Genomic DNA, 26,317 nt, shown 5'->3' with positions numbered 1-26,317 from the left:
TGTATGCTCTTTCCAATTTCTTTTTGTGAGCACTTAGAGCTATGATTTTTCCTCTTAGTACTGCTTTCAGTGAGTCCCACAAGTTTTGATATGATGTTTCCTCATTTTCATTTAAATCTAAAAAGTCTTTAATTTCTTTTTTTATTTCTTCCTTGACCAAGTTATCATTGAGTAGAGCATTGGTCAGTTTCCAAGTGTATGTGGGCTTTCTGTTGTTTTTGTCCATGTCAAAGACAAGTCTTAGTCCATGGTGGTCTGATAAGGTACTTGGGATTATTTCAATCTTTTTGTATCTGTTGAGGCCTGTTTTGTGACCAATTATATGGTCTATTTTTGAGAAGGTACCATGAGGTGCTGAGAAGAAGGTATATTCTTTTGTTTTAGGATGAAATGTTCTATAGATGTCAGTTAAGTCCAATTGGTTCATAACTTCTGTTAGTTTCATTGTGTCTCAATTTAGTTTCTGTTTCCATGATCTGTCCATAACTGAGAGTGGGGTGTTGAAATCTCCCACTATTATTGTGTAGGGTGCAATGTGTGCTTTAAGCTTTAGTAAAGTTTCTTTTATGTATGTGGGTGCCCTTGCATTTGGGGCATAGATGTTGAGAATTGTGGGGAAGAAATCTCGCGGGCGGGGGGAGGGAGTCCGGCAGTGGGTTCTCGGCGGTGGTCTGCCATCAGGGTCCCGGGCGGGCTTCCCACGCCACCAGCGGAGGGTTCCATATTCCCGCAGCTGTCTGTAGGCGGGCTGGCGGCTGCATTGGCAAGGTTCCAGGATTCCAAAAGCTGGGAATTTGGCGAAGAGACCATTGGACTCGTGGAGTTCGGTTTTCCAAAGCTTTTATTGTTCATGACATGGTAAATGGATGTAGGTGGTATGTGCTTCCCCCCTCCAAAAGCCAGGGGAGATCAATCTTATAGGGAAGGGAGAAAGGGGAGGGAATAACTTAATTAGCTACACCCCTGGCCTTTTGATAATTCATTAATATTTAAATCTCTGGAGGTGGAGACTTGTTAATCAAGCCCTCTACCTGTATCCTACGTGACTAAAGGTGGCAGGTTAAACGAAGTTACCTCATCCAAGGCCCAACAAAGAATTGCGAGTTCCTCTTGGTACATTTTTTCTTTGATGAATATGAAGTGTCCTTCTTTATCTTTTTTGATTACTTCTGGTTGAAAACTGATTTTATTTGATATTAGAATTGCTAATCCCGCTTGTTTCTTGGGACCATTTGCTTGGAAGATTGTTTTCCAACCTTTTAGTCTGAGGTAGTGTCTGTCTTTTCTACAGAGGTGCGTTTCCTGAATGCAGCAAAATGTTGGGTCCTGATTACGTATCCAGTCTGATAGTCTATGTCTTTTTACTGGAGAATTGAGTCCATTGATATTAAGAGATATTAAGGAAAAATGAGTGTTGTTTCCTGTTATTTTTGTTATTGGCAGTGGAGATATATTTGTGTAGCTACCTTCTTTTACGGTTTTTGGAAGATTACTTTCTTGCTTTTTCTAGGTTGTAGTTTCCCTCCTTGTGATGGAGTTTTCCACCAATTACCCTTTGAAGTGCTGGATTTGTGTTGAGATACTGTGTAAATTTGGATTTGTCATGCAATATTTTGGGTTCTCCATCAATAATGATTGACAGTTTTGCTTGGTATAGTAGTCTGGGCTGGCATTTATGTTCTCTTAGGGTCTGTATGATATCGGTCCAGGATCTTCTGGCTTTTATGGTCTCTGGTGAGAAGTCTGGTGTAATTCTTATAGGTCTGCCTTTATATGTTACTTTGTCTTTTTCCCTTACTGCTTTTAGTATTTTTTCTTTGTTTTGTACATTTGATGTTTTGACTATTATGTGGCGGGAAGTATTTCTTTTCTGGTCTAAACTATTTGGAGTTCTGTAGGCTTTTTGTATATTTATGGACAGCTCTTTCTTTAGGTTAGGGAAGTTTTCCTCTATAATTTTGTTGAGGATATTTACTGGTCCTTTAAGTTGGGAGTCTTCCCCCTCATCTATTCCTATTATCCTTAGGTTTGGCCTCATTGTGTCTTGGATTTCTTATATATTTTGGGTTAGTAGCTTTTTGTATTTTGCATTTTCTTTGACAGTTTTGTCAATGTTTTCCATGGTATCTTCTGCACATGAGATTCTCTCTTCCATCTCTTGTATTCTGTTGGTAATACTTGTGTCTATGACTCCTGATCTTTTTTTTAGGTTTTCTATCTCCAGGGCATTCTCCCTTTGTGATTTCTTTATTGTTTCTACTTCTATTTTTAGATCCTGCATGGTTTTGTTTAATTCCTTCTCCTGTTTGGTTGCATTTTCTTGCAATTCCTTAGGGGATTTTTGTGTTTCCTCTCTAAGGGCTTCTATATGTTCTTTGAGAGTGTTATTTATGTCTTTCTTAAAGTCCTCTATCATCATCATGAGAAGTGATTTTAATTCTGGGTCCTGCTTTTCTGGTGTGATGGGGTGTGCAGGGCTCTCTATGATGGGGGAGCTGGGTTTTGATGATGCCATGTAACTTTGGTTTCTGTTGCTTATGTTCTTGTGCCTGCCTTTTGCCATCTGGTTAAATCTAGTGCTACCTGTACTTCTGTCTCTGATTGAAGCCTGCCTTTCCAGTTGTCTCGCTTGTGTCTGGTCTTTTAGGGGTCCAGATGTCTCTGTGATTTTTTTCCAGCTGCACTGATTACAGTGGTATCTCTAGGATGCCTCAGGATATGGTGCCTCCAAGGTGGCAGTCCAGCTAGGTGTTTGCTGTTCTGTGTGCAGTGTCTCCTCTTGGATATCTCAGGATATGTTGTCTGTCGCTCTGAGTTCAGTTGTTCCTCTGTGGCTCTGGGTTGACTGGACCTTCCAGCATGTCTCAGGTGGAATCCGGGCTCCACACAACAGCAGACCTGGCAGAGGTCTGGTCCAGGCCTCAGATCTGGGAGATGGGCAGAAGGAACTAACTCTGGCTAGTTAACTAACTAGCTAACTCTGGCTGTGGGATCTGTGGAGCCTCCAGAATGTCTCCGGCGGGATCTGGGGTGCACACACCAGCAGGCAGCCCAGGGAGAGCGCTTTCCTGCTATTATCCTTTGTAATGCTGGGTTTGTGGAAAGATATTGTGTAAATTTGGTTTTGCTGTGGAATATCTTGGTTTCTTTATCTATGGTAATTGAGAGTTTTGCTGGCTATTGTAGCCTGGGCTGGCATTTGTGTTCTCTTAGGGTCTGTATAACATCTGTCCAGCATCTTCTAGCTTTTATAGTATCTGTTGAGAAGTCTGGTGTAATTCTGATAGGTCTGCCTTTATATGTTACTTGGCCTATTTCCCTTACTGCATTTAATAGTATTTCTTTGTTTTCTGCACTTGGTGTTTTGATTATTATGTGACGGGAAGTATTTCTCTTCTGGTCTAGTCTATTTGGCGTTCTATAGGATTCTTGTATGTTTATGGGCATCTCGTTCTTTAGATTAAGGAAGTTTTCTATAATTTTTTTGAAGATATTTATTGGCCCTTTAAGTTGGGAATCTTTATTCTCATCTATACCTATTAAGCTTAGGTTTGTTCTTCTCATTGTGTCCTGAATTTCCTTTATGTTTTGTGTTAAGAACTTTTTGCATTTTGCATTTTCTTTGACAGTTGTGTCAATATTTTCTATGATATCTTCTGCACCTGAGATTCTCTCTTCTATATCTTGTATTCTGTTGGTGATGCTTGTGTCTACAACACCTGATTTCTTTCTTATGTTTTCTGTCTCCAGGGTAGTCTCCCTTTGTGATTTCTTGATTGTTTCTACTTCCATTTTTATGACCTGGATGGTTTTGTTCAATTCCTTCACCTGTTTGGTTGTGCTCTCTTGTAAGACTTTAAGGGATTTTTGTGTTTCCACTTTTAGGGCTTCTACCTGTTTACCTGTGTTCTCCTCAAATTCTTCAAGAGTGTTATTTATGTCCTTCTTGAAGTCCTCTATCATCATCATTAGAAGTTATTTTAAATCTGAATCTTGCTTTCCTAGTGATATGGGAAATTCAGGACTTTCTTGGAAGGAAGGAACCAGTGTTCAGGGCGGGGAGTGAATTCCTGGGTCATTGTAGGTCCCAGTTACTCCCTGTTTGGGGTGGGCCTTGCTGTCTGCTTACCTAAGATACTGCCCAAGTTAGAGTGCCTGGGATCCCTGCTTCCTCTGTGTTCTTGGATATTGGGGGTAGAGCTGCCACCCAAGATCTGCTCAGTGCTCTAGTTGTCTTTCTCTAATGTGGCAGTTTTACAAAGGAATTCAGAATTTTAAAAAGAATTCAGTTATAAAGACTCTAAAACATTTTTGGAGGCAGTGACTATAAAATGTCATTCATATGTCTTTTACATGTCACAACCTAATGAATAGTACACAGATAAGTTTAATCGTGTTTCTGCATGTCCATTTAAAGTAAAATATTTTGGGTTCAAATCCAGAGGTAATCATCTGTCTTGAACAAAACAAAGTACTGTGGATTGTTGATAGAAAGGATACAGAAAGAAGGGAACTAGGTAATCTGAAGTGAAGTAACAGGTAATGAGTATAATCCAAAGAACAATCTAGATCTGATGCATTTCAATAGAAATTATTTCTTGGAATTTACTTTAGAATAATGAACCAAAGAAACATCGTATAATGTATGATATATAATTTTTGCCTTATTCTATCTGAATTGTTGGGACTGTAAATATTATGGTATACCTCTTCTACAAAGTAGTAAGCAATTTCTCTGTATTCTATTAACTCTCAGTATTTTTCTGTTGCATTTGAATGATGACTAGATTTAGGTTATTTATTATTTTCTTACTATTTTAACAATTTTATAGTGTATATTTTGGCCATATTTTCTAGCTTTTATCTCCTTAAAGACAAAACTAACTTTTTATACCAAATCAATATCATGATTTCTTTCTTTTTCTTTTTTCTTTTTTTGTTTTTTTCAATACCGGGTTTCTCTGTATAATCCTGGCTGTCCTGGAACTCACTCTGTAGACCAGGCTGGCCTTGAACTCAGAAATCCACCTGCCTCTGCCTCCCACGTGCTAGGATTAAAGGCGTGTGCCACCACTGCCTGACTCATGATTTCTCTTAATGTTTTTGCATTTTTGTGCTGGCAACTGCTCCTGAATATAAGGCATGGAATATGATTTATTGACCCAGTGGTATATATCAAATAAAATTTAAATAAAATTTAGTGTTCCTGTTCAAGAAACTATGTACTATGTATAGGTTCTTACCTTGAGTGATACTTTCTACTTCTATCTCCTTTTTGTAGCTGGGGTTTTGCCTGCTTTGAACTTTGTACTGGTATTTTGCATGCCTCATTTTCAGTGTGTTTATATGGGCATTACCTTTGCTTTGTCTTAAAAAATTGTGCATGTTTCAGCACCTGTATTCTTTACAATTCCTCTGTTTTATCTTCTGCATATGTTGGTGATCTTTGATAGGATATGGATATGTAACATAACATACAATAGAGTCCACAACATTCCATATTTCCATTCATTCTACTGGCCCTCTACTCTTTTTTCAGGTGTAAGCTCTAAAACCTGATCTTGTTCCTGTTTTCCCCTTTTCTTCTCCCATTGAGATCACTCAATCCCACTGTCTCTCATGATTATTTAATTTCCCCTTTAAAAGTGGTATTGAAGCTTCCTCACTTGTGCCTTTCTGCTTTTTAAACTTATTGCAGTCTGTGGATTGTATACTAGGTATTCTGTACTTTTTTTGCTGTAAACACATGAGGCAGTGTAATATCAGAGCTCTGAGCCAGCCCATATATCCATATCTCACATAGAAGATAGAGGGACTGATCTCGAGGCTCTAAGAATGAGGACTTTTATAGCCAAGGTGTGGGGGAATTGGGAGATTTTTATGTAGGTACACATGATTGATTGTTTTACATCAGCAGACTGTATTGGTCGATGGGTCAGAAGGGCAGTTCTTGTAGGCAGAAGCTTAGTTATCATAGTATCCAGTTAAACTTAAATTGCAATTTCTTGGACCTTGAGAAGACCTCAAAGGGAGGGGGAAAGGGTTTGGAGGAACACCAGATGGCCTATTACTCACTTGGACATATCTCTGTTTTTCTAAGGATGTCCTTGCATACTTTTTATCTTTCATGGTCAGTCAGTTTCTGGAAGGCTTTACAGGCCTTTGTCCTTGTCTTATAACTCTATATTTTCTGTAACTAATTAACTGGGCCCAAACCTGCTGACAGGCATTTTTAACTATTTAGGTTAGGAAAAGGAATCACAGGGCCCTGTTATTTTATTAGTTTGGGCCTATTTCAAAATTTTCTTTTATTTCCCCTTTTTCTTCTGAATAATTTTAATCTTAAAATTATCTGTTTTAGGTTCTAGAGTCATCTTATTGTAGGCCAAAAGAGTTATTTAACTTTGGGTGTATATATCTTAAGCCCCGCCCTTTAAGATTGTAGTACCTCTATGTCTCTAGGGTGGGGATATCTCAGGAGTCAAGGCCTGTTGCTCTTTGGCCTTGTAGAAAAGCTGGTGATCTTGAGCTTGAGGGGGTTGTTCAGGTGTCTGGCTGGTCTTCAGTAGCATCAGGCACAGGTGTTGGTGAACTTTAATGGAGATCGGATGGTCAACAGCACCAGGAACAGTCTCTTAGTATCCTAAAAAATCATTTCTCACACAAGAGGAACATTCTGGGTTTGGAACAGGGACAAGGGAAGGGACACCCCCAGCCAGCGCCAATTCCTGAGGGTAATTTAGGTAATGTCTCTGTTTATTTTCCCTATCTGTCCTGAATTCTGGAGACAGTACGAACATTGGAGCTTCTAATTAGTCTCTAATATCTCTGACAATTCCTGACTTATCTTAGAAACAAAAGCAAGACTGCTATCTGATTTAATTATCTCAGACACTTGAAACCTCGGGAAGATCTCTATTAATATCTTCTTGGTTGTCTCTCTGTATATATTCTAGGCTGTTCTCTCCTAGGTGTTTTCCTATTTATTTTAAGTCTCATAGACCTTTGTTTGCTGGCATATCTTACACTGTCTTATTATTTCTCTGGCCCGAAACCTGAGGTCTATCATATGTTTTAAATCTCTTGACTGGTTATATTTATATCTCAAGAGTCCATCTGTGTATTTAGCCTAGTAAGTCTTTTGTTTTCTGGGGAGTATAGTTCTCTCTTCTTGTGTGCACCATTGTCTCTTTTCTTCTAGATAGTAGTTGGCAGGATGGTTAGCAATCTGAGTTCTTTCTTTTTTTCTGTGTTTTAAGTAAGGCCATCTCTTAGGTCCATAACTGGGACAGGCTCTTGTATCAAGTCACTTGATCTGTCTGATTATTGTCTCAGGCCACTGAGTCTTTCTTTCTGGTGTCCTGGGCAACAAGTACTCACAAGTTGTTGGCTTCATCAGGGTTTCCAAGAGATCTGAGCTTCTGATGTGAGCAGTCCTCTCTCTCTCTTGGTATATAGCCCTTCAGACATTGGCTGTGGCAGAAGCATACCGGCTGTCTATGTAAACATTGATTTTCTTGTCGGCCAGGGTTGGGGAGTCAGCCCAGATGACATTTGTGTCGTAGCAGTGCCAGGTTGTCTCTGACCAGCAAGGAGAAAACTGCTCCCGTCTGTAAAGTTGGTTGTCTCTGCTCCTGGCTGGAGTCAGTAGAAGAAGTCTTTCTTTTACCCGTGAGTTTTTGCCAGTTAGTTGTAGCCTGTCAGGTAGGAAATGTATCTGGTCCCCCATCCTGGGGAGTAAGTCTTGACCCAACAGAGGGTAGGGACAGTCTAGAATGACCATGAATGAATGGAATACCCAGCCCATCTCTTGGTCTATCATTTTTCGGGTAGTCCATAAATATATTTTGGAGGAGGACTCTGTGTCTATCAAGAGTTGGGTGGGTCCAAGCCCCATCTATCTCAATCACAGTCTTCACACAGAGTTAATACCTTTGTCATTTAGGATGTTTTTTCAAGGCCTGGGATTTCTTGACCCTTGCTTGTATTTGTTAGGGCACTCTTGTTCTCCGCAGCTGGCTCTTTTATTTGTAATATGCACACTGGTCTCTTTTCTTTTTTGTTCATTTTCAGCCCTTTTCTTTCTCTTCTCTTCTCTTCTCTTCTCTTCTCTTCTCTTCTCTCTCTCTCTCTCTCTCTCTCTCTCTCTCTCTCTCTCTCTCTCTCTCTCTTTCTCTGCCTCTTTTATCATGTCCCTGATATGGTAGACTTTCTCAGCAACTTACACTAAACCTTTTATCTTATTTCTTTTCTTTTTATGACTCCTTTATTTTCTCTCTACTATAGTATATTTCCTAAATCTTTTAATGACTTATCTTATAATCTCTCTAGCCTTGCCTACACTGACAGAATATCTCTGTGAGCTAGTCTAGAAAGGCTGTGGGCAACTCATCTGATCTCTGTTTAACCCCATGTGCCTTGATCAATGTAGCTCTCTCTTAAGACCTGCCAATGGGTTCTGCCATTGGCCTTCAGGTGTCCCTTACCTTCTGTCACATGAAGGTCTCAGTCACATCTGGTCAGAAGTAAACTTCTGTAGACCACCACCTGATCAATTGGTGGGGTCTCCATATCTGAAAGAACGTTTCTTTTTCTAGTATCTTCTCCTGCTCTTTCATCTTGAAGAGCAATCCTGAAAATCAGAACCTATAAAGGTCCTGGGGAAGAAAGGCTTTTATCTTATTTATTGCTTTGGCCACCTGTAAAAGCAGTAGATAGTCTTCTAGAACTCTGTACAGACTGATGTATTTGGGAGGCTGCAAGACTGTTGTTTACATCACACTAGAAACCACAACCTAGTTCAGTCTGCAAACAGTACCTTGTCTACGGGTGTAATGTGAGCTCACCTCTGAAGCTCTAAGAAAGAAACTAAATCAGAGTGAATAGCATTATCTACAGCATTTCACAGCAAGGACTATTAAAATATTGAAGGCTCATACAGTATTAACAATTTTTAGAAGGCAACTTGAGTTACATTTGACACTTATTTGAATTTAACTTTTGGCAAAATACAAACTTTGGTCACAGTTCTATAAAAAAGCCTTTTAAAGAGTTATTTCTGATTAGAATATTATTTTAGAAGTGATACACAACAAGAACAAGAAAGTAAACATTTTTATATCTAACATAAGAGCACAAGTCTTCACCACTTCTTCAATTTTATCTTGTCTGAACTCTCAACTTTGAACCAAATCTTGATGAAAGTCTCATATAAATAATGAAATTGTCTCAGACAGCAATGGCTAGAAAGTCTATCAAAACAGAAGCCCATATATATATTTCTGACTCAAGACAGCCTGTAATTTTTTTAGGTGTAATTTAAGAAAAAAGTATTCCTTTATTATTAAACTGGGAAAAACCACTATCAACTTTCTTATTACAGAAGCCAAAAAAACTGCTAGCCCTCTTCTAAGAGCGCTTCTGAAAACACTAAATTCTTTCAAGGTTCTTTCTGTTGATGCCCTTCTCCTGGGCACAGAGCAGGGCAAATTATCAGTTTTTCTTGTGTAAATTGAGACTGTCTCTCAAGTAAGTTTTAAACTAAATTAAGAAGCTTGTACCAATGAAGGTGGTAAATGTTGGGCTGTCTTTCTAGGGAAAAGTAGTGGTTTTGTGGGAATAGGGAGGATTAGCTAGGATTTATTGCATAGCCATAACCTATTAGTAGAAATCTGTACAATTATTATCAAGATGAAGATATAATTTCTTAAATGGCACCAATTTACTTTGATTACAAATTTTAAGGTTTTCATTGGTACGAGCTTCTTATTAATATAAAAGTGAGATGAATATTGTTACTCTTATAGGCATTGTACCAGTATAACACATTTAGGAATACAAGGCTTAGACCCAGTCCTTCTTTAACTTTTTTAACTGATTTGAGATGGTTAGCCTGTGAGTTAAGGGACTATACCAAATTCATGGCTTGGAGTTTATTATAAGGGTGTTCTCTATGTTTTATTTAGAGATAGCTGAGTGGAGTTAACAGACAACAGTCCAGATTACCTTACGTGGATAGTTGGTTTTCAAAACATCAGAAATCCACAGAATTGACGTTATAAACATTTCTGTATTAATGTTCATTTTGATTGGAGACCTGTCTGCTCCTGACAGCTTCCTATGTTGAATTCTAAGAAGAAATTGAGCATCTTTGGAGTTACTCCAGTTGTAGTGAGATGGCCACTAGGCAAGAATTGCCACTTTCCTTCTACAGACAAATTACTGTCCAGAAAAGGACACACTTGCAGAATAGTCAACTGATTATATCTGCCTAGACAGAGTAATCAGCCCTTATTAATTCTGCAGCAATAAAGTCTGTCAGATGATCCTGGGCCAGAAGGCAGAAGAACAGATGCTCCAACGTTTTGTAGTAGAGGGAGTGTCCATGTGTTCAGAGGTCTCTATAAATTGGCTAAGTTTTAGAAGCTATGCTTTGTGCTTCCCACAATTATAGTTAACTCAGTCATTCTGGATTTCTGATGGGGTTGAAAACTTATAGCCTCATAGCCAATCCTGGCTATTTACCTTGAGAGAAAAGATGTGAGTGGATGGTTTTCAGCTGACATTCATCCTAAAGCCAAGGAAAAAGCCAGGTTCAGAACTAAGTGTTTTAGTTAGGATAGATGACAGGGGTTCTGGTTAGTCAACAAAATGATGGACTGGGTATTAGGACTATCTTGTACCTCATTGGTACAAATCGGCATAATTATGCTCTAATTGTATTTTGAGAGAAAAGTTTCATTTTAACAGGAAGGGTGATATGTAGGAGGAGCTAAGGTGGGAGGAGTACTGAGAGGAAGAGAAGGAGTAAGAAGAGGAGAAGAGGAGAGCAGAAGCTAGGTGATGAAAGAGAGAAAGAGGCGGGATATAGGGACGCAGATGTTCATCTGTCTCCACCAGTCAAAGACAGTTGATATATCTAGGTTGGGTAGTGGGTTATACCTCTGATTGAGCAATACCAAACTTATAAAGCCTTTGATTAACATTTTTAAAAAATGTATAAGTGCAAAGAGGAAAAGGGGGCATGGGATAGGGGTTTTCTAAGGGGGTGTGATGAGGAAAGGGGATGGCATCTGAAGTATAAATAAAATATCCAATAAAAAATGAAAAAAAAAAACTAAATTAAGTAAGCAGTTTTAACCAGTTTTTTAAAATAAATAATTATAACTCTCAGGTGAATAATCTTGCTGGGGCTGTTTTGTCCAGCTTGGCTCAGGGAAGATGTCTCTCTCTTCTGCTAGGTTTTTAATCACCTGGGCCTTATCTATCTTCATAGGTGCCTGGTGGAAAACTGCCTGGTTGTTGTGGGCGGGCCAACCAAACTTCAGTGCCCCTTGTCAAAGGACCTGCCCACCTCTCTGCTCTATAGCAGCACTCACTTGTGGCTCTATCTCCTCTTCTGCTAGTGGTCATGTTATCTCTTTTTAACTCAGGATGTTTTACACAGTAGTTTCAGTCCAAACAAAAACAAGAACAAAAAATCATCAGTCAGAGTCTAAGAACATATAGAACAAGCAACACAGACAGCCCACCCCTGCCATGGGCCACACAGAGACTAAATTATATAGTCAGGACATAGAAAGACTATCAGAAAACCATCTGTCTTAGTCACACTGTCAGAGCTGCCATCTTGGATGTAGTGGGCAGAGCCACAAGGCCTGCTGGGAAATCTAGTTCCCAGTCCGGCTGCCATCTTGGATGTAGTCTAACAGTGATGGAAGAAACACAGAAACAATTTAAAGACACAGGACCCTATTACAGTTAAACACACTCATCAGTGTCTGGAGTTAACAGCCAGCCAAATGCCAGTTCTGATGGGGTAGGTCCTCATACCTTCCCCTGTACAACCTCCCCCCCCCCTCGTTTTACCCATGCGATGTCTCCCATGGTGCAGCCTGAGGGCCTCAAGCACATCTGCCTATGCAAGCCACTGGATTCTCACGAATCACAGCAGCAGCTGCCAGAAACCAGAAACCAGAATCCAGAAAACAAAATCAGCAGTATTGCACTCAGACAACAAGACACAGATTCAGCAGCTGCACACTCAGACACCAAGACACACACACACAGACATAAACCTACCTCCAAGGGGTCTTCGGGAGTCCTGGGTGGTCACACAAATCCTGGATGAGTTTTTCCAGGTTAGGGAACCAAAATGAAAGGACTCAAAGGGGGATTCTCACTCAAGTCTCAGGACAGTGCCCCCCCTCCAAAAAAAAAAAAAAAACTCATGAGAGACCAGCTTGCTGTAAACACATGAGGCAGTGCAATATCAGAGCTCTGGGCCAGCCCATATCTTCATATATCACATAGGAGATAGAGGGACTGACCTATTTTGTACTTTTAAGGTACTTTCCACTTATTAGTGGACACCATGCATTTTATTTGGGGTGTGCTTTACCTCATTCATGATGATATTTGCTTGCTCCATCTATTTGCCTGCAAAATTCATGGTGTCCTTCTTAGTAGCTGGGTCCTTCAGCTTGTTTTGGGGACCCTTTGTTTAGAAATATTTTTCAAATCTTTTTTTTTTTAAGTCCATTTTTACAATGTCATCTTGGTGTTTGTGGTTGAGGTGTGTTTCTTTTATGCAGCAAAATCTTGCATCCAGTATGCATATCTGTGTATTTTTACTGGGGAATATTGTCTGTTGATTTTGAGAGACAATAGTTATCAATGATTGTTAGTTCTTGTTACTTTTTTTGTAGGTGTTATTATGTGCATATGAATATATTTTGGGGGGATTTTTTTAGGTGTTTTTTTTTGGTGCATGTTTTCTTGGGTGTTTTTTATCCTACTGTGTTGAAGTTTTGCTTCTATTACACTCTGTAGGCCTGGATTTGTAGAAAGATAGTGCTCACTTTCTGTTTTATCACAGAATACCTTGATTTCTCCATCTATGTTGATTGAGAGTTTTCCTGGGTAATGTAGCCTCAGTTGTCATCTCTGGTTTTTCACAATTTGCAAGCAACTCATCAGGATCTTTTGTCTTCTAGAGTTTTTGTGATAAGTTTAGTGTTTTTCTGACACGTCTGACTTTATGTTACTTCACCTTTTTTCTTATACCTTTTAAATATTATTTTTTTTTGTTCTGTAAGTTTAGTGTTTTTATTTTTATGTGTCAGGGGATTTTCTTTAATGGTTCAATCTCTTTGGTGTTCCAAAGGCTTCTTTAACATTTATGGCCATCTCTTTCTTCTGGTTAGGCAAGTTTCATCTATGATTTTGTTCAAGGTGTTTTCTGGTTCTTTGAACTGAGGTTCTTCTTATACTTTCTTTTTCTTTTTCGTTCTTTTTTTTTTTTTTTTTTTTTTTTTTTTTTTTTTTTTTTTGAGACAGGGTTTCTCTGTGTAGTCCCAGTTGCCCTGGAACTCACTCTGTAGACCAGGCTGGCCTTGAACTCAGAAATCCACCTGCCTCTGCCTCCCAAGTGCTGGGATTAAAGGCCTGCGCCACCACCGCCCAGCTCTTCTTATACTTTCATTCCTATAAATCTTAAGTTTGGTCTTTTCCCAGTGTCCCAAATTTCCCAAATGTTTTTTGTTAGTAACATTTTATCCCTTGTGTTTTTGTTGTTCCATGTGTCAAGATCTTCATTGGTATGTTCTACACCTGAGATTCTCTCTTCCATCCCTTGTATCTGCTGGTTATGCTTATACAAGTAGTTCCTGACAACTTTCCTATGTTGTTCATCTCTAGGGCTGCCTCTGTTTGTGACTTCTTTATCGTTTCTATTTCAATTTTAGCTTTTTGGCAGATTCTTCTTTCAATTCTTTCACATGTTTGATTGTATTTTCCTGTTTTTCTTTAAAGAATTTATTTGATTCCTCTTTAAGGGCTTCTACCTGTTTGCATGTGTTTTCCTGTATTTCTTTAGGGAGGTATGTATATCTTTAATATGGCTATAATCTTCCTAAGATGGGATTTTAGGTTAGAATCTTGATCTTTGTGTGTGTTCAGATATCTGGGCCTTGCTTTGGTATGAGAACTGAGTTCTGGTGATGTCAAATTAAAAAATGTTCTTGTGCTTGACTTTTGCCACCTGGTATCTGTCTGGTTAAACTGTCCTGGGTGTCTTGGACTGGAACAGACTCCATGGATGCAGGTAGAGATATATCTCCTGGTTAGAACAGGTCATTTGGGAGAGAGGACGTGCATTTGTTGGTTAGGGCAGGCTTTCTCTGTCTCAGATTAGAGCTGGATTAGAGCAGTTGTGTCCCTGTGTCCCAGTGTCCTTGTGTTGGGGACCACACTAGCCCCAAGTTGGGGCGGCCAAAATAAATGTTGCAGCCCAGGCAAAATGTTGAGGCCCGGGCCGACCCACGTTTGGGTGGCTACTGTATCCTGGCCCAAGCTGCTGCTCCGGTCTGCAGGTTGGGTTTCAGCAAGAGCGAGGATGAGGGCAGATTCTACCTAATATCTGATGTGTATGAATCTCTCTCTCTGATCTGATGTCTGGTTCTGTCTTCTATAGTCTCCCTAATGTCTTCTCTCTGCTGTGTCTCCCTAATGTCTGAATCCTACTGTCTGTCTCTGCATTTTATATGTCTTACTTCTAAGGCACGCCTCTAAGTTACACCTTTAATCATGCCCTTAGGTCTTGTCTCTAACTCTGATCTCTATACTTCTAAATCATACTCTTAAGTTACACACCTTTAATCTCACACACCTTTAATCTCACACACCTTTAATCTCAAGGTATCTAAACCAAGATTATCAGAGTGTTCTCAGCTGTTGTAGGCTATTGTAATTCAAGTCTCATGTCAGGGTATATGGCTCAAGATGGCTGCAAAGCTGATAGCCGCTTTCTGTTATAAGTCGGCCCCCAACATCCTTGTGTCCCTGGTTCAGGCAGACCTCCTTGGAGACCTGCTGGCTTTGTGGTCTTGGGGAAGGGAAGTCAACCTCTCTTCCTGATTATGGCAGATGTACATTGAGACAGCTAGGCTGTGTGATTGGATAGGGGGCTGGCACCCTCATCTGACACAAATACATTTGGAGTTGCAGACTGGCAGGAGGAAGCATCACTTTCTTTAAGTAGGAAAGTTTTCCTGTATGATTTCATTGAAAATGTTATCTGTGCCTTGGAGCTTGGACTCTTCACAATTTTCTTTTTGTTTTCTATTGTCTTTCCTTATTTATTTATTTATTTATTTATTTATTTATTTCATTTTATTATTATTTTTATTTACATGTTATTTACATTTCAGATGTCATCCCCTTTCCCCATTTCCCTTCCCTAGAAAACCCCTATCCCATGCCCCCTTTTCCTTCTTGCTTTTATACAATTTTTAAAAAATGTTTATCAAAGGTTTAATAAGTTTGCAAATGCTCGATCAGAAGTGTAACCCAATACCCAACCTAGATTATTTAAACTATTTTTGACTGTTGGAGATCCATGAACATCTGCCTCCATACCCCTCTCTCTTACTCTCTCTTTTTCTCTCTCATCATCTAGCTTCTCCTCTCCTTCATCTTCTCTCCTTACTCCATCTCTTCCTCTCGGTACTCCTTCCCCCTTAGCTCCTCCTACATATCACCCTTCCTGTTATAATAAAACTTTTTTCTCAAATTAGAGCATACTTATTCCTAATTGTACCAGTGAGGTACAAGATAGTCCTAATACCCAGTCCATCATTTTGTTGACTAACCAGAACCTCTGTTATCTCTTCTAACTAAAACACTTAGTTCTGAACCTGGCTTTTTTCTTGGCTTTATAATGAATGTCAGCTGAAAACCATCCACTCAGATCTTTTCTCTCAAAGTAAATAGCCAGGATTGGCTATGAGACTATAGGTCTTCAACCCCTTTAGAAATCCAGAATTACTGAGTCAACTGAAATTATGGGAAGCACTAAATATATCTTCTAAAACTTAGCCAATTTATAGAGACCACTGAACACCTGGAAAGCCCCTATACTACCGAACGTTGGAGCATCAAATCTTCAGCCTTCTGGCCCAGCATCATCTGTCAGACCTTAGTGATGCAGATTTATTAAGGGCTGATTACTCTGTCTAGGCAGATATAATCAGTTGACTATTCTGCAAGTGTGTCCTTTTCTGGACAGTAATTTGTCTGTAGATGGAAAGAAGCAATTCTTGCCTAGTGGCTGTCACCGCACAACTGGCTTAACTCCAAGGATGCTCAATTTCTTCTTAGAATCCAAGACAGGAAGCTGTCAGGAGCAGACAGGTCTCTAATCAAAATGAACATTAATATAGAAATATTTGTAATGTCAATTCTATGGACTTCTGATGTTTTGAAAACCAACTATCCATGTAAGGTAACCTGGATTGTTGTCTGTTAACTCGTCTCAGCTATTTTTAAACAAAATATGGAAAACACCCTAACATTAAACTCAAAGCCATGAATATGCTATAGTCTCTTAACTCATAGGGTAAACATCCCAAATCAGTTAAAAAAGTTAAAGAAGGACTGGGTCTAAGCCTTGTATTCCTAAATGTGTTATACAGGCACAATGCCCATGAGAGTAACAATATTCATCTCACTTTTATATCAATAAGAAGCTCGTACCAATGAAAACCATAAATTTAAAATCAAAGTAAATTTTGTACCATTTAAGAAATTATAGCTTCATCTTGATATTAAGTGTACAGATTTCTACCAATAGGTTATGGCTATGTAATAAGTCCTAGCTAGTCCTCCCTGTTCCAACAAAACCATTACTTTTCCCTAGAAAGACAGACCAATATTAACCACCTTAGTCCTCAAGCCCAGGGAATAGGGGCGCTGACTCTTCTTTAACTGTTGGGAACTGACTTTTAGCAGAAAGCGGCTATCAGCTTTGCAGCCATCTTGAGCCAAATACCCTGATGTGAGACTTGTATTACAATAGCCTACAACAGCTGAGAACACTCTGATAATCTTGGTTTAGATACCTTGGGTGTGTGAGATTAAAAGTGTGTGAGATTAAAGGTGTGTAATTTAAGAGTGTGACTTAGAAATCAGATTTAAATACAAGACCTAAGGGCATGATTAAAGGTGTGACTTAGAGGCATGGCTTAGAAGTGAGACATATAAAAGTGAGAGGCAGACAGAATAGATGAGAGAATCAGACACTTTAGAGATTACAACATAGAATAATTTGGAGTAACAGAGATTCAGACACTAGGAGTAGGAATAGACATTAGACACTTGGAAGAGAACAACAAGGAGTACCACTAGGAATTAGGAACTAGGAACTCAAGACTTGGGACTTGGACTAGGAAGAGAGACTGAAGAATAAACAGGATTGAAACACTGTCTGATCTCCATTCTTCGAGTCTGTCCTCACTCTCTCTCTTGCTGAACCCCGACCCTTGGACTGGAGTGGCAGCTTGGGCCGGGATACAGTGGCCACCAAGCGTGGAGTGGAGAGGGCTGCAACATTTTTGGCTACCCAAAGTGGGGCAGCTTGGGCCTCAACATTTTTTGGCACCCGAACTTGGGACTAGTGTGGTTCCTAACATTTAACTTCTTCAAGTTGATTACGGGTGTTGAGATATTACAAGAGGGGTGGGGGTGGGGGGGAGTAAATTGATAAGCCTCTGACACTGTTTCTTCACTGAATCCAGATGGAATTCCAGGACACCAGAGGTTTGGGCAAGTCTGCTCAGCATACTTGATGAGAAGGTACACCAAGGCTGTGTATTCTGCAATATACAATTCTCAGAACAAGTTTTAGTATCAAGAAAAAAAAAATTTTTCCTAGAGGGCTGACATTTTTAAAAAAGATGTTGGTTCTAACAACTTTTCTTTTTTCTTTTTGTTTTTTTCCCTTTTTAAAATTGGTTGTAATATTTATATTTCAAAATTTATCCCCTTATCCCATTCCCCCCACCACCGAGGAACCCCTTATCCCATTCCCCCTCCTTGTGCTTCTTTGAGTGTGTGATTTTCCAGTTTCTATGATGCTGTTTCCATTAACATAAACTGCCTCCTAAATTTCTAAATCCTTCCCTTTGTGTTATTAAATCTCCTATTTTTTCTTTCTTTATTTTCCCCCTTTTTTTAATCTCTTTTATTTTATTTTTTAAATTGGGTATTATATTTACCTTTCAGTTTTATCCCCTTACCCCACTTCCTCCCACCACCCAAAAACCTCCTATCCCACCCCCCCTTCTCATGTTTCTATGAGGCAGTGCCCACACCTACCCCACCCACCCTAATATTACCCCCTGCCTCACTCCGTGTTCGCTTTTTATGGGACCAAGAAACTCCTCTCCCACCTATGCCCTACAAGGCCAACCTCTCCTACATATACTGCTGGAGTCACGGGTCCCTCCCTATGTGCTCCCAGGCTGGTGGTTTAGACCGGGGGGGGGGGGGCTCTGGTTGTTTTGTATTGTTGCTTTCCTCCTGGGGTCACAAACTCTTTCTGCTCCTTCAGTCTTCTCTCTAAGTTCACTATTGGGAAACCCCTGATCATATCAGTGGTTGACTGTGAGCATCGTCCTCTGAATGTGTTAGTCTTTGGCAGACCTCTAAGGAGACAGCTATATCATGTTCCTGACAGCATGCACTTCCAGCCATCCACATCAGTGTCTAGCTTAGGTGAGTGTACATGGGATGGATACCCAGGTGGAATGGTCTCCTGATGGCCCCTCCTTCAGTTTCTGTCCCATGTTTTGTTTCCATATTTGCTCACTTGAGAATTTTTTTACTCGTTCTAAGTAGAACTGAGGCATCCCCTCTTGGTCTTCCTTATTCATGAGCTTCATGTGGTCTGCGGGTTGAGTCTTCACTATTCCAAGCTTTTGGGGCTAACATCTGCTTAACAGTGAGTAAATACCATGTGTGTTCTTTTGTGATTGGGTTAACTCACTCAGGATGATAATTTCTAGTTTCATTAATTTGTTTGAGTTGATTTTATATCCAGCCACTTTACTGAAGTGGTTTATCAGGTTTAGGAGTTCTCTGGCCAAAGTTTTATGGTCACTTAAGTACACTATCATAGCATCTGCAAATAGTGAAATTTTGACTTCTTCTTTTCCTATTTGTATCCCTTTGACTTTCTTTTGTTGTCTAATCACTCTAGCTAGGACTTCCAGTACTATATTGAATAGGTAGGGTGAGAGTGGGCAGCCTTTTCTAGTCCCTGATCTTAGTGGGATTGCTTCAAGTTTCTCTCCATTTAGTTTGATGTTGGCTACTGGCTTGCTGTATATGGCTTTTACTATGTTTAGGTATGGACCTTGAATTCCTAATCTTTCCAAGACTTTTAACATGAAGGGATGTTGTATTTTGTCAAATGCTTTCTCAGGGTCTAGTGAGATGATCATGTGGTTTTTTTACTTTGAGTTTATTTATGTAGTGGATTACATTGATGGATTTCCAAATATTGAACCATCCCTGCATTCCTGGGTAAAGCCTACTTGATTATGATGGATGATTGCTTTGATATATTCTTGATTCACTTTGTGAGAATTTTATTGAGTATTTTTGTATCAATATTCATAAGAGAGATTGGTCTGTAGTTCTCTTTCTTTGTTGGGTCTTTGTGAGACTTAGGTATGAGCATAATTGTAGCTTCATAGAACAAATTAGGTAGTGTTTCTTCTGTTTCTATTCTGTGGAATAGTTTGAAGACAATGGGTATTAGGTCTTCCTAGAAGGTCTGATAGAATTCTGCGCTGAAACCATCTGGCCAGGGACTTTTTTGGTGGGGAGATTTTTAATGACTGTTTCTAATTCTTTAGGGGTTACGAGACTGTTTAGATGGTTTATCTGCTCCTTGTTTAACTTTGGTACCTGGTATCTGTCTAGAAAAATGTCCATTTCATCCAGATTTTCCAGTTTTGTTGAGTATAGGCCTTTGTAGTAGGATCTGAAGATTCTTTAAATTTCCTCTGTTTCTGTTGTTATGTCTCTTTTTTCAGTCCTGATTTTATTAATTTGAATACTGTCTCTGCGCCCTTTGGTTAGTCTGGCTAAGGGTTTGTCTATCTTGTTGATTTTCTCAAAGAACCAGCTCCTGGTTTTGTTGCTATTTTGTATAGTTCTTTTTGTTTCAACTTGGTTGATTTCAGCCCTGAGTTTGATTAGTTCCTGTCGTCTACTCCTCTTAGGTATTCTAGCTTCTTTTTGTTCTAACTCTTTCAGGTATGCTGTCAATTTATTAATGTACGTTCTTTCCATTTTCTTTTTGTGGGCACTTAGAGCTATGAGTTTTCCTGTTAGTACTGCTTTCATGGAGTGCCACAAGTTTTGATATGATGTGTCCTCATTTTCATTTTACTCTAAAAAGTCTTTAGTTTCTTTCTTTATTTCTTCCTTGACCAAGTTATCATTGAGTAGAGCATTGTTCAGTTCCACGTGTATAGGCTTTCCATTATTTTTGTCCAAGTCAAAGACAAGTCTTAGTCCATGGTGGTCTGATAGGGTACAAGGGATTATTTCAATCTTTTTGTATGTTGAGGCCTGTTTTGTGACCAATTATATGGTCTATTTTGAAGAAGGTACCATGAGGTCCTGAGAAGAAGGTATATTCTTTTGTTTTAGGATGAAATGTTCTATAGATGACAGTTAAGTCCAATTGGTTCATAACTTCTGTTAGTTTCATTGTGTCTCAGTTTAGTTTCTGTATCCATGATCTGTCCATAGCTGAGAGTGGGGTGTTGAAATCTCCCACTACTATTGTGTGAGGTGCAATGTATGCGTTAAGTTTTAGTAATGTTTCTTTTATGTATGTGGGTGTCCTTGCATTTGGGGCATAGATATTCAGAATTGCAAGTTCCTCTTGGTACATTTTTCCTTTGATGATTATGAAGTGTCCTTCTTTATCTTTTTTGATTACTTTAGGTTGAAAAATGATTTTATTTGATATTAGAATCACTACTCCAGGTTGTTTCTTGGGGCCATTAGCTTGGAAGATTGTTCTCCAACTTTTTACTCTGAGGTAGTGTGTGTCTTTTTCACAAAGGTGTGTTTCCGGTATGCAGCAAAATGTTGGGTCCTGCTTATGTGTCCAGTCTGATGGTCTATGTCTTTTTATTGGGGAATTGAGTCCATTGATATTAAGAGATATTAAGGAAAAATGAATGTTGTTTCCTGTTATTTTTGTTATTGGCAGTGGAGTTAGGTTTGTATAGCTACCTTCTTTTAGGATTATTGGAAGATTACTTTCTTGCTTTTTCTAGGTTGTAGTTTCCCTCCTTGTGTTGGAGTTTTCGACCAATTATCCTTTGAAGTGCTGGATTTGTGGTAAGATATTGTGTAAATTTGGATTTGTCATGGAATATTTTGGTTTCTCCATCAATATTAATTGAGAGTTTTGCTGGGTATGTAGTCTGGGCTAGCATTTGTATTCTCTTAGGGCCTGTATGATATCAGTCCAGGATCTTCTGGCTTTTATATTCTCTGGTGAGAAATCTGGTGCAATTCTTATAGGTCTGCTGTTATATGTTACTTTGCCTTTTTCCCTTACTGCTTTTAGTATCTTGTCTTTGTACATTTGATGTTATGATAATTATGTGACGGGAAGTATTTCTTTTTTGGTCTAGACTATTTGGGGTTCTGTAGGCTTCTTGTATATTTAAGGACATCTCTTTCTTTAGGTTAGGGAAGTTTTCCTCTATAATTTTGTTGAAGATATTTACTGGCCCTTTAAGTTGGGAATCTTCACATTCATCTATACCTATTATCCTTAGGTTTGGACTTCTCATTGTGTCCTGGATTTCCTGATGTTTTGGGTTAGGAGCTTTTTGCATTTTCTTTGACAGTTGTGTCAATATTTTCCATGGTGTCTTCTGCACATGAGATTCTGGTTGAGTCTATGACTCCTGATCTTTTGCCTAGGTTTTCTATCTCCAGGGTAGTCTCCCTTTGAGATTTCTTTATTGTTTCTACTTCAATTTTTTAAATCCTGGATAGTTTTGTGTAATTCCTTCACCTGTTTGGTTATGTTTTCTTGCATTTCTTTAAGGGCTTCTACCTGTTTACCTGTGCTCTTCTCAAATTCTTTGAGAGTGTTGTTTATGTCCTTTTTAAAGTCCTCCATCATCATTATGAGAAGTGATTTTATTTCTGAGTCCTGCTTTTCTGGTGTGTTGTGGTGTTCAGGACTTGCTATTGTAAGGGAAGTGGGTTCTGGTGATGCCAAGTAACTTTGGTTTCTGTTGTTTACATTGTTACACTTGACTTTTGCCATTTGGTTATTTCTAGTGCTACCCTCTCTCATTGGTTCTGACTGGGGACTGTCTTTCCAGTTATCTGGCTTGTATCAGAACTCATCAGGGTCCAGATGTCTCTGTGATCCTATGATCCTGAGCTCCAGATGCTCTGAGTGCAGTGTCTCCTCTAGGATATCTCAGGGTAAGGTGTCTTTTTGAGAGCAGACCAATTAGGTGTTCGATGCTCTGAGTTCAGTGGTTCCTCTAGAATGTCTCAGGATAAGGTGACTACTGCTCTGGGTTCCGTGGCTTCTCTAGGATGACTCTGGGTACGGTGTCCCCTGCTCTGAGGTCTCAGGATATGGTTTCCATCAGGGTGCAGACCCACTGGGTGTCGGCCTCTCTGAGGACACTGGCCACTCTGGACTGACTCAGGATGCAGTTTTCACAGGGGTACAGACCCACTGGATGCCCGCTCTTGTCACTGGGATCCAAAGAGGGGCAGAAGGGGAGTGAAATTCAACAAGGGCAGGGTTTCGGTACCTGGGGGGTCCTTAGAGGTTTCTTCTACTCCCAGCTGTGGCTCTGGTGCGTAGGGTGGTGCACAACTGGCCCTACCTGCCTCCCTGAGGACACTGGTCTCTCAGGGATGTCTCAGGATACAGGTTCCACAAGGGTGTAGACCCTCTCGGTGTCTGTTCCCACTACCGGGATGGATCTGGAGGGGGGGGGAAGGGGAGTGGAGTTTCGTGGAGGGGGGTTGGGTACCTGTGGGGAGGTACTGCGAGCTTCCTACTCCAAGCTGTGGGTCTGGTTCTTAGAGTGGTGCGCCACTGGCCTTACCTGTCTCCCTGAGGGCACTGGACTTCCAGGGATGGCTCAGGATACAATCTCCCCAAGGGTGCAGACCCCGTTGGGTGTCTGCTCCCTCTACCAGGATGGATCCGGAGAGGGGCAGAAGGGCTCAACACAATTTTCTACTTTTATAATTTTTACCTTAGGTCTTATCATAGTATCCTTGATTTCCAGGATGTTATGTGTCATAAATTTCTTATATGCTACCTTTTCTTTATCTAATCTATCAATTTCTTCTATTGTATTTGCTCTGTATTCACTGCTCACCCAAGGCATGACTTGCTTTTTCTGTATGTTGTATTTTGTTCCACAAGGTTTGTGCACATTTTAAAATCCTTTTTCTCATGCATGTGCCATGCTTTTTACCTGAAACATTAAAAATTTTATTATATTTATTACCTTATTTTTAATATATAGTCTTATTGATACTAAATCTATTATTTACTTTTACAGTAGTGTTCAATTCCAATAAAGTTATTCTAGTTCCTTCTTTATTAATCTGTCTTTGGAATAATTACTTGCATCTATATTGGTAATTGAATTTCATACTGAGTAGATATCTTTTGTTATTACTGCATGATAGTTGCAACAAGTTTGTTTCAAGTTATCTGTTATACGGAATAATTATTGATGATGGATATATATATATATATATATATATATATATATATATATATATCATGAAATATCTCCTAACACATTATATTATATTTTTGGCATTTGTTTCTTTGGAATAAAATTACTGCAGTTCTGTGTTGTATGCTTTTGCTATGATTCTCCTCAGGTTACTGCTATTTCTTCAATTATGCATGTGTATCATTTTCAGCAAATTGTAAAATGTCAAATAATGACATGATCTCATTAATTTCAGGTCTATCTTGTGATCATACCAAGAACCTATTCACAAAGGCATTTACACAGGATTATTTTTCGAAGGAAATAACACAAAAATTTGCATGTATTGAACTTTCACCTCTACATAGAAACAAATTCTGGGAATATAGAGATGCCAGTGAAGGGTGTGATATATGTGATTATGGAAATCATCTGTTTGCAAGAAAAAATGGTTTCATTCCTGAAACAGATCAGGAAGTTCCAGATACTTCTCCTGAGAGAACTGAGTCCTCAAATCTTAAGGCTCACTACAGAATTTCTACTCAAGAGACACCTTACAAATGTAATGTATGTGGAAAATTGCTTCTACAGTTTTCAAGACTTAAAGTTCACCATAGAATTCAGACCAAGGACAAACCTTACAAATGTAATGAATGTGGGAAATCTTTTAACCAGTCCTCAAAACTTAAAGTACACCATAGAATCCATACCGGAGACAATCCTTACAAAAGTAATGAATGTGGGAAATCTTTTAAACAGTCCTCAAAACTTAAGGTTCACTACAGAACCCATACTGGAGAGAAACCTTACAAATGTAGTGAATGTGGCAAATGCTTTACACAGTCTTCAAGTCTTAAAGTTCATCATAGAATCCATACTGGAAACAAACCTTACAAATGTAACGAATGTGGGAAATCTTTTATACAATCATCAACTTTTCATGTTCACCACAGAATTCATACAGGAGACAAACCTTACAAATGTTATGAATGTGGGAAATCTTTTAACAAGTCCTCAAAACTTAATGTTCACCACAGAATCCATATTGGAGACAAACCTTACAAATGTAGTAAATGTGGCAAATGTTTTACACAGTCTTCAAATCTTAAAGTTCACTATAGAATCCATACTGGAGACACACCTTACAAATGTAATGAATGTGGCACATGTTTTACTCACTCTTCAAATCTTAAAGTTCATCATAGAATCCATACAGAAGACAAACCTTACAAATGTTATGAATGTGGGAAATCTTTTAAGGAGTCCTCAAAACTTAAAGTTCACCACAGAATCCATACTGGAGACAAACCTTACAAATGTTATGAATGTGGCAAATGTTTTACACAGTCTTCAGATCTTAAAGTTCACCATAGAATCCATACTGGAAACAATCCTTAAAAAGTGGATGAGTGTGGGGACACTTTTACACAGTCTTCAAGTCTTAAAACTCACAATAGATTACATACTAGAGATAAACCATATAAATAAAATAAGTGTAGAAAATAACTTATCAGTTTTCCAACTTAAAGTTCACCAAAATATTCACACTGAAAACAAAACTTACAAATATATAAGTGTGTGAAATCATTTACAGATTCCTCAAATTTTCAAGTTCAACATAGAATCCATAATGGAGATAAACCTTAGAAATACATTGAATGTGGCAAACCTTTTACACAGTTCTCAGATCTTAAAGTTTAACACCAAATCCTTCCTGGACATAAATGTTACAAATATAATGAACATGGAATATCATTTATCCCATCCTCAAATGTTCAAGTTCACTACAGAATCCATACAAGAGGTAGTCTTCTTGAATAAGAAAGTAGTCAGTTTTTTTTTAACCTGGTCTTCAACTCTCCATGTGCATCAAAGAATCTATTCTGGAAAGCAGCCTTTCCTATTCCAAGTGCAATGAATGTGTGAAATACTTTTCTTGTCCCCATTCCTTCAAGATCACCACAGAATATATCTTGGGGACAAGCATTACTATTTAAAGGTTGTGAATTTTTTTTCACAGAAATCATGTCCTCAAACATAGCACAACATGCATACTGGAGACAAACCTTAAAAATGTCAACTATATGGCAAATCATTTAGTTCACAAGCTCAAACTTTGGATGAAATCCATCAATATAGCAGACTAACTTGATAGGTAGTTGCTTTCTGAATATTTATATAGAAACATGTTATTTAAAAAGAGAAATATTGTTGTAAGTATGTAATCAGTATTGATACCTTACTCATTATCAGACAATTCCCACAGGTTAGTCTTATACTTGGTATTAATTGGAAATATTTTCACTCAGAAATGACAAATATTCATTTTAAATTGTTTTAATAACTATAAAATATGAAAATATCTTTCACCCAGTGTTAATCTGACATCATTGATTAATGGTGATATAGAATAAATTTTCAAACTTGTATTTTAAATGGTAAGCATTTAAGCCAAAAAATATCATTGTACATTTTTATACAAACCTCTTGCATAAAGTTCTGTATAATTTAGTTTGGTAGAATACTGTGATTTGTGAGATATATACTTTGTGATGATTATTGTGGTGTTAGTCTTTAAGCTTTTATAGACTAATTTTTAACCTAAAACTAGTCTCTTCTTTCTTACAGTTATTAATAAATATGTTCCAACTGTCTTTTATTAATATTGCCTTATTGGATTAGTATCTATTTTATGCTTGGATGGTATCATCCATATCTTTTATTTTATTTTTTATTAA

General features: G+C 38.6%; 1 protein-coding gene across 1 annotated transcript in view; it reads left to right on the top strand.

The window, feature by feature from the left end:
* The window catches only part of LOC117716420 (uncharacterized), a 40,216-nt gene extending 15,133 nt beyond the window's left edge, over positions 1–25,083 (top strand). The window contains 1 exon segment of the mRNA XM_076941733.1: positions 24,049–25,083. Within this exon segment, the coding sequence (XP_076797848.1) occupies positions 24,049–25,067 (1,019 nt within the window). The 3' untranslated portion in view covers positions 25,068–25,083.
* The last annotated feature ends 1,234 nt before the right edge of the window (positions 25,084–26,317 follow it).

The sequence above is a fragment of the Arvicanthis niloticus genome, chromosome 10 (assembly GCF_011762505.2).
Source record: "Arvicanthis niloticus isolate mArvNil1 chromosome 10, mArvNil1.pat.X, whole genome shotgun sequence".
Classification (NCBI taxonomy): domain Eukaryota; kingdom Metazoa; phylum Chordata; class Mammalia; order Rodentia; family Muridae; genus Arvicanthis; species Arvicanthis niloticus.
Note: the sequence above shows the minus strand (reverse complement) of the source record. Positions and strands in the feature narration are given on the sequence as shown.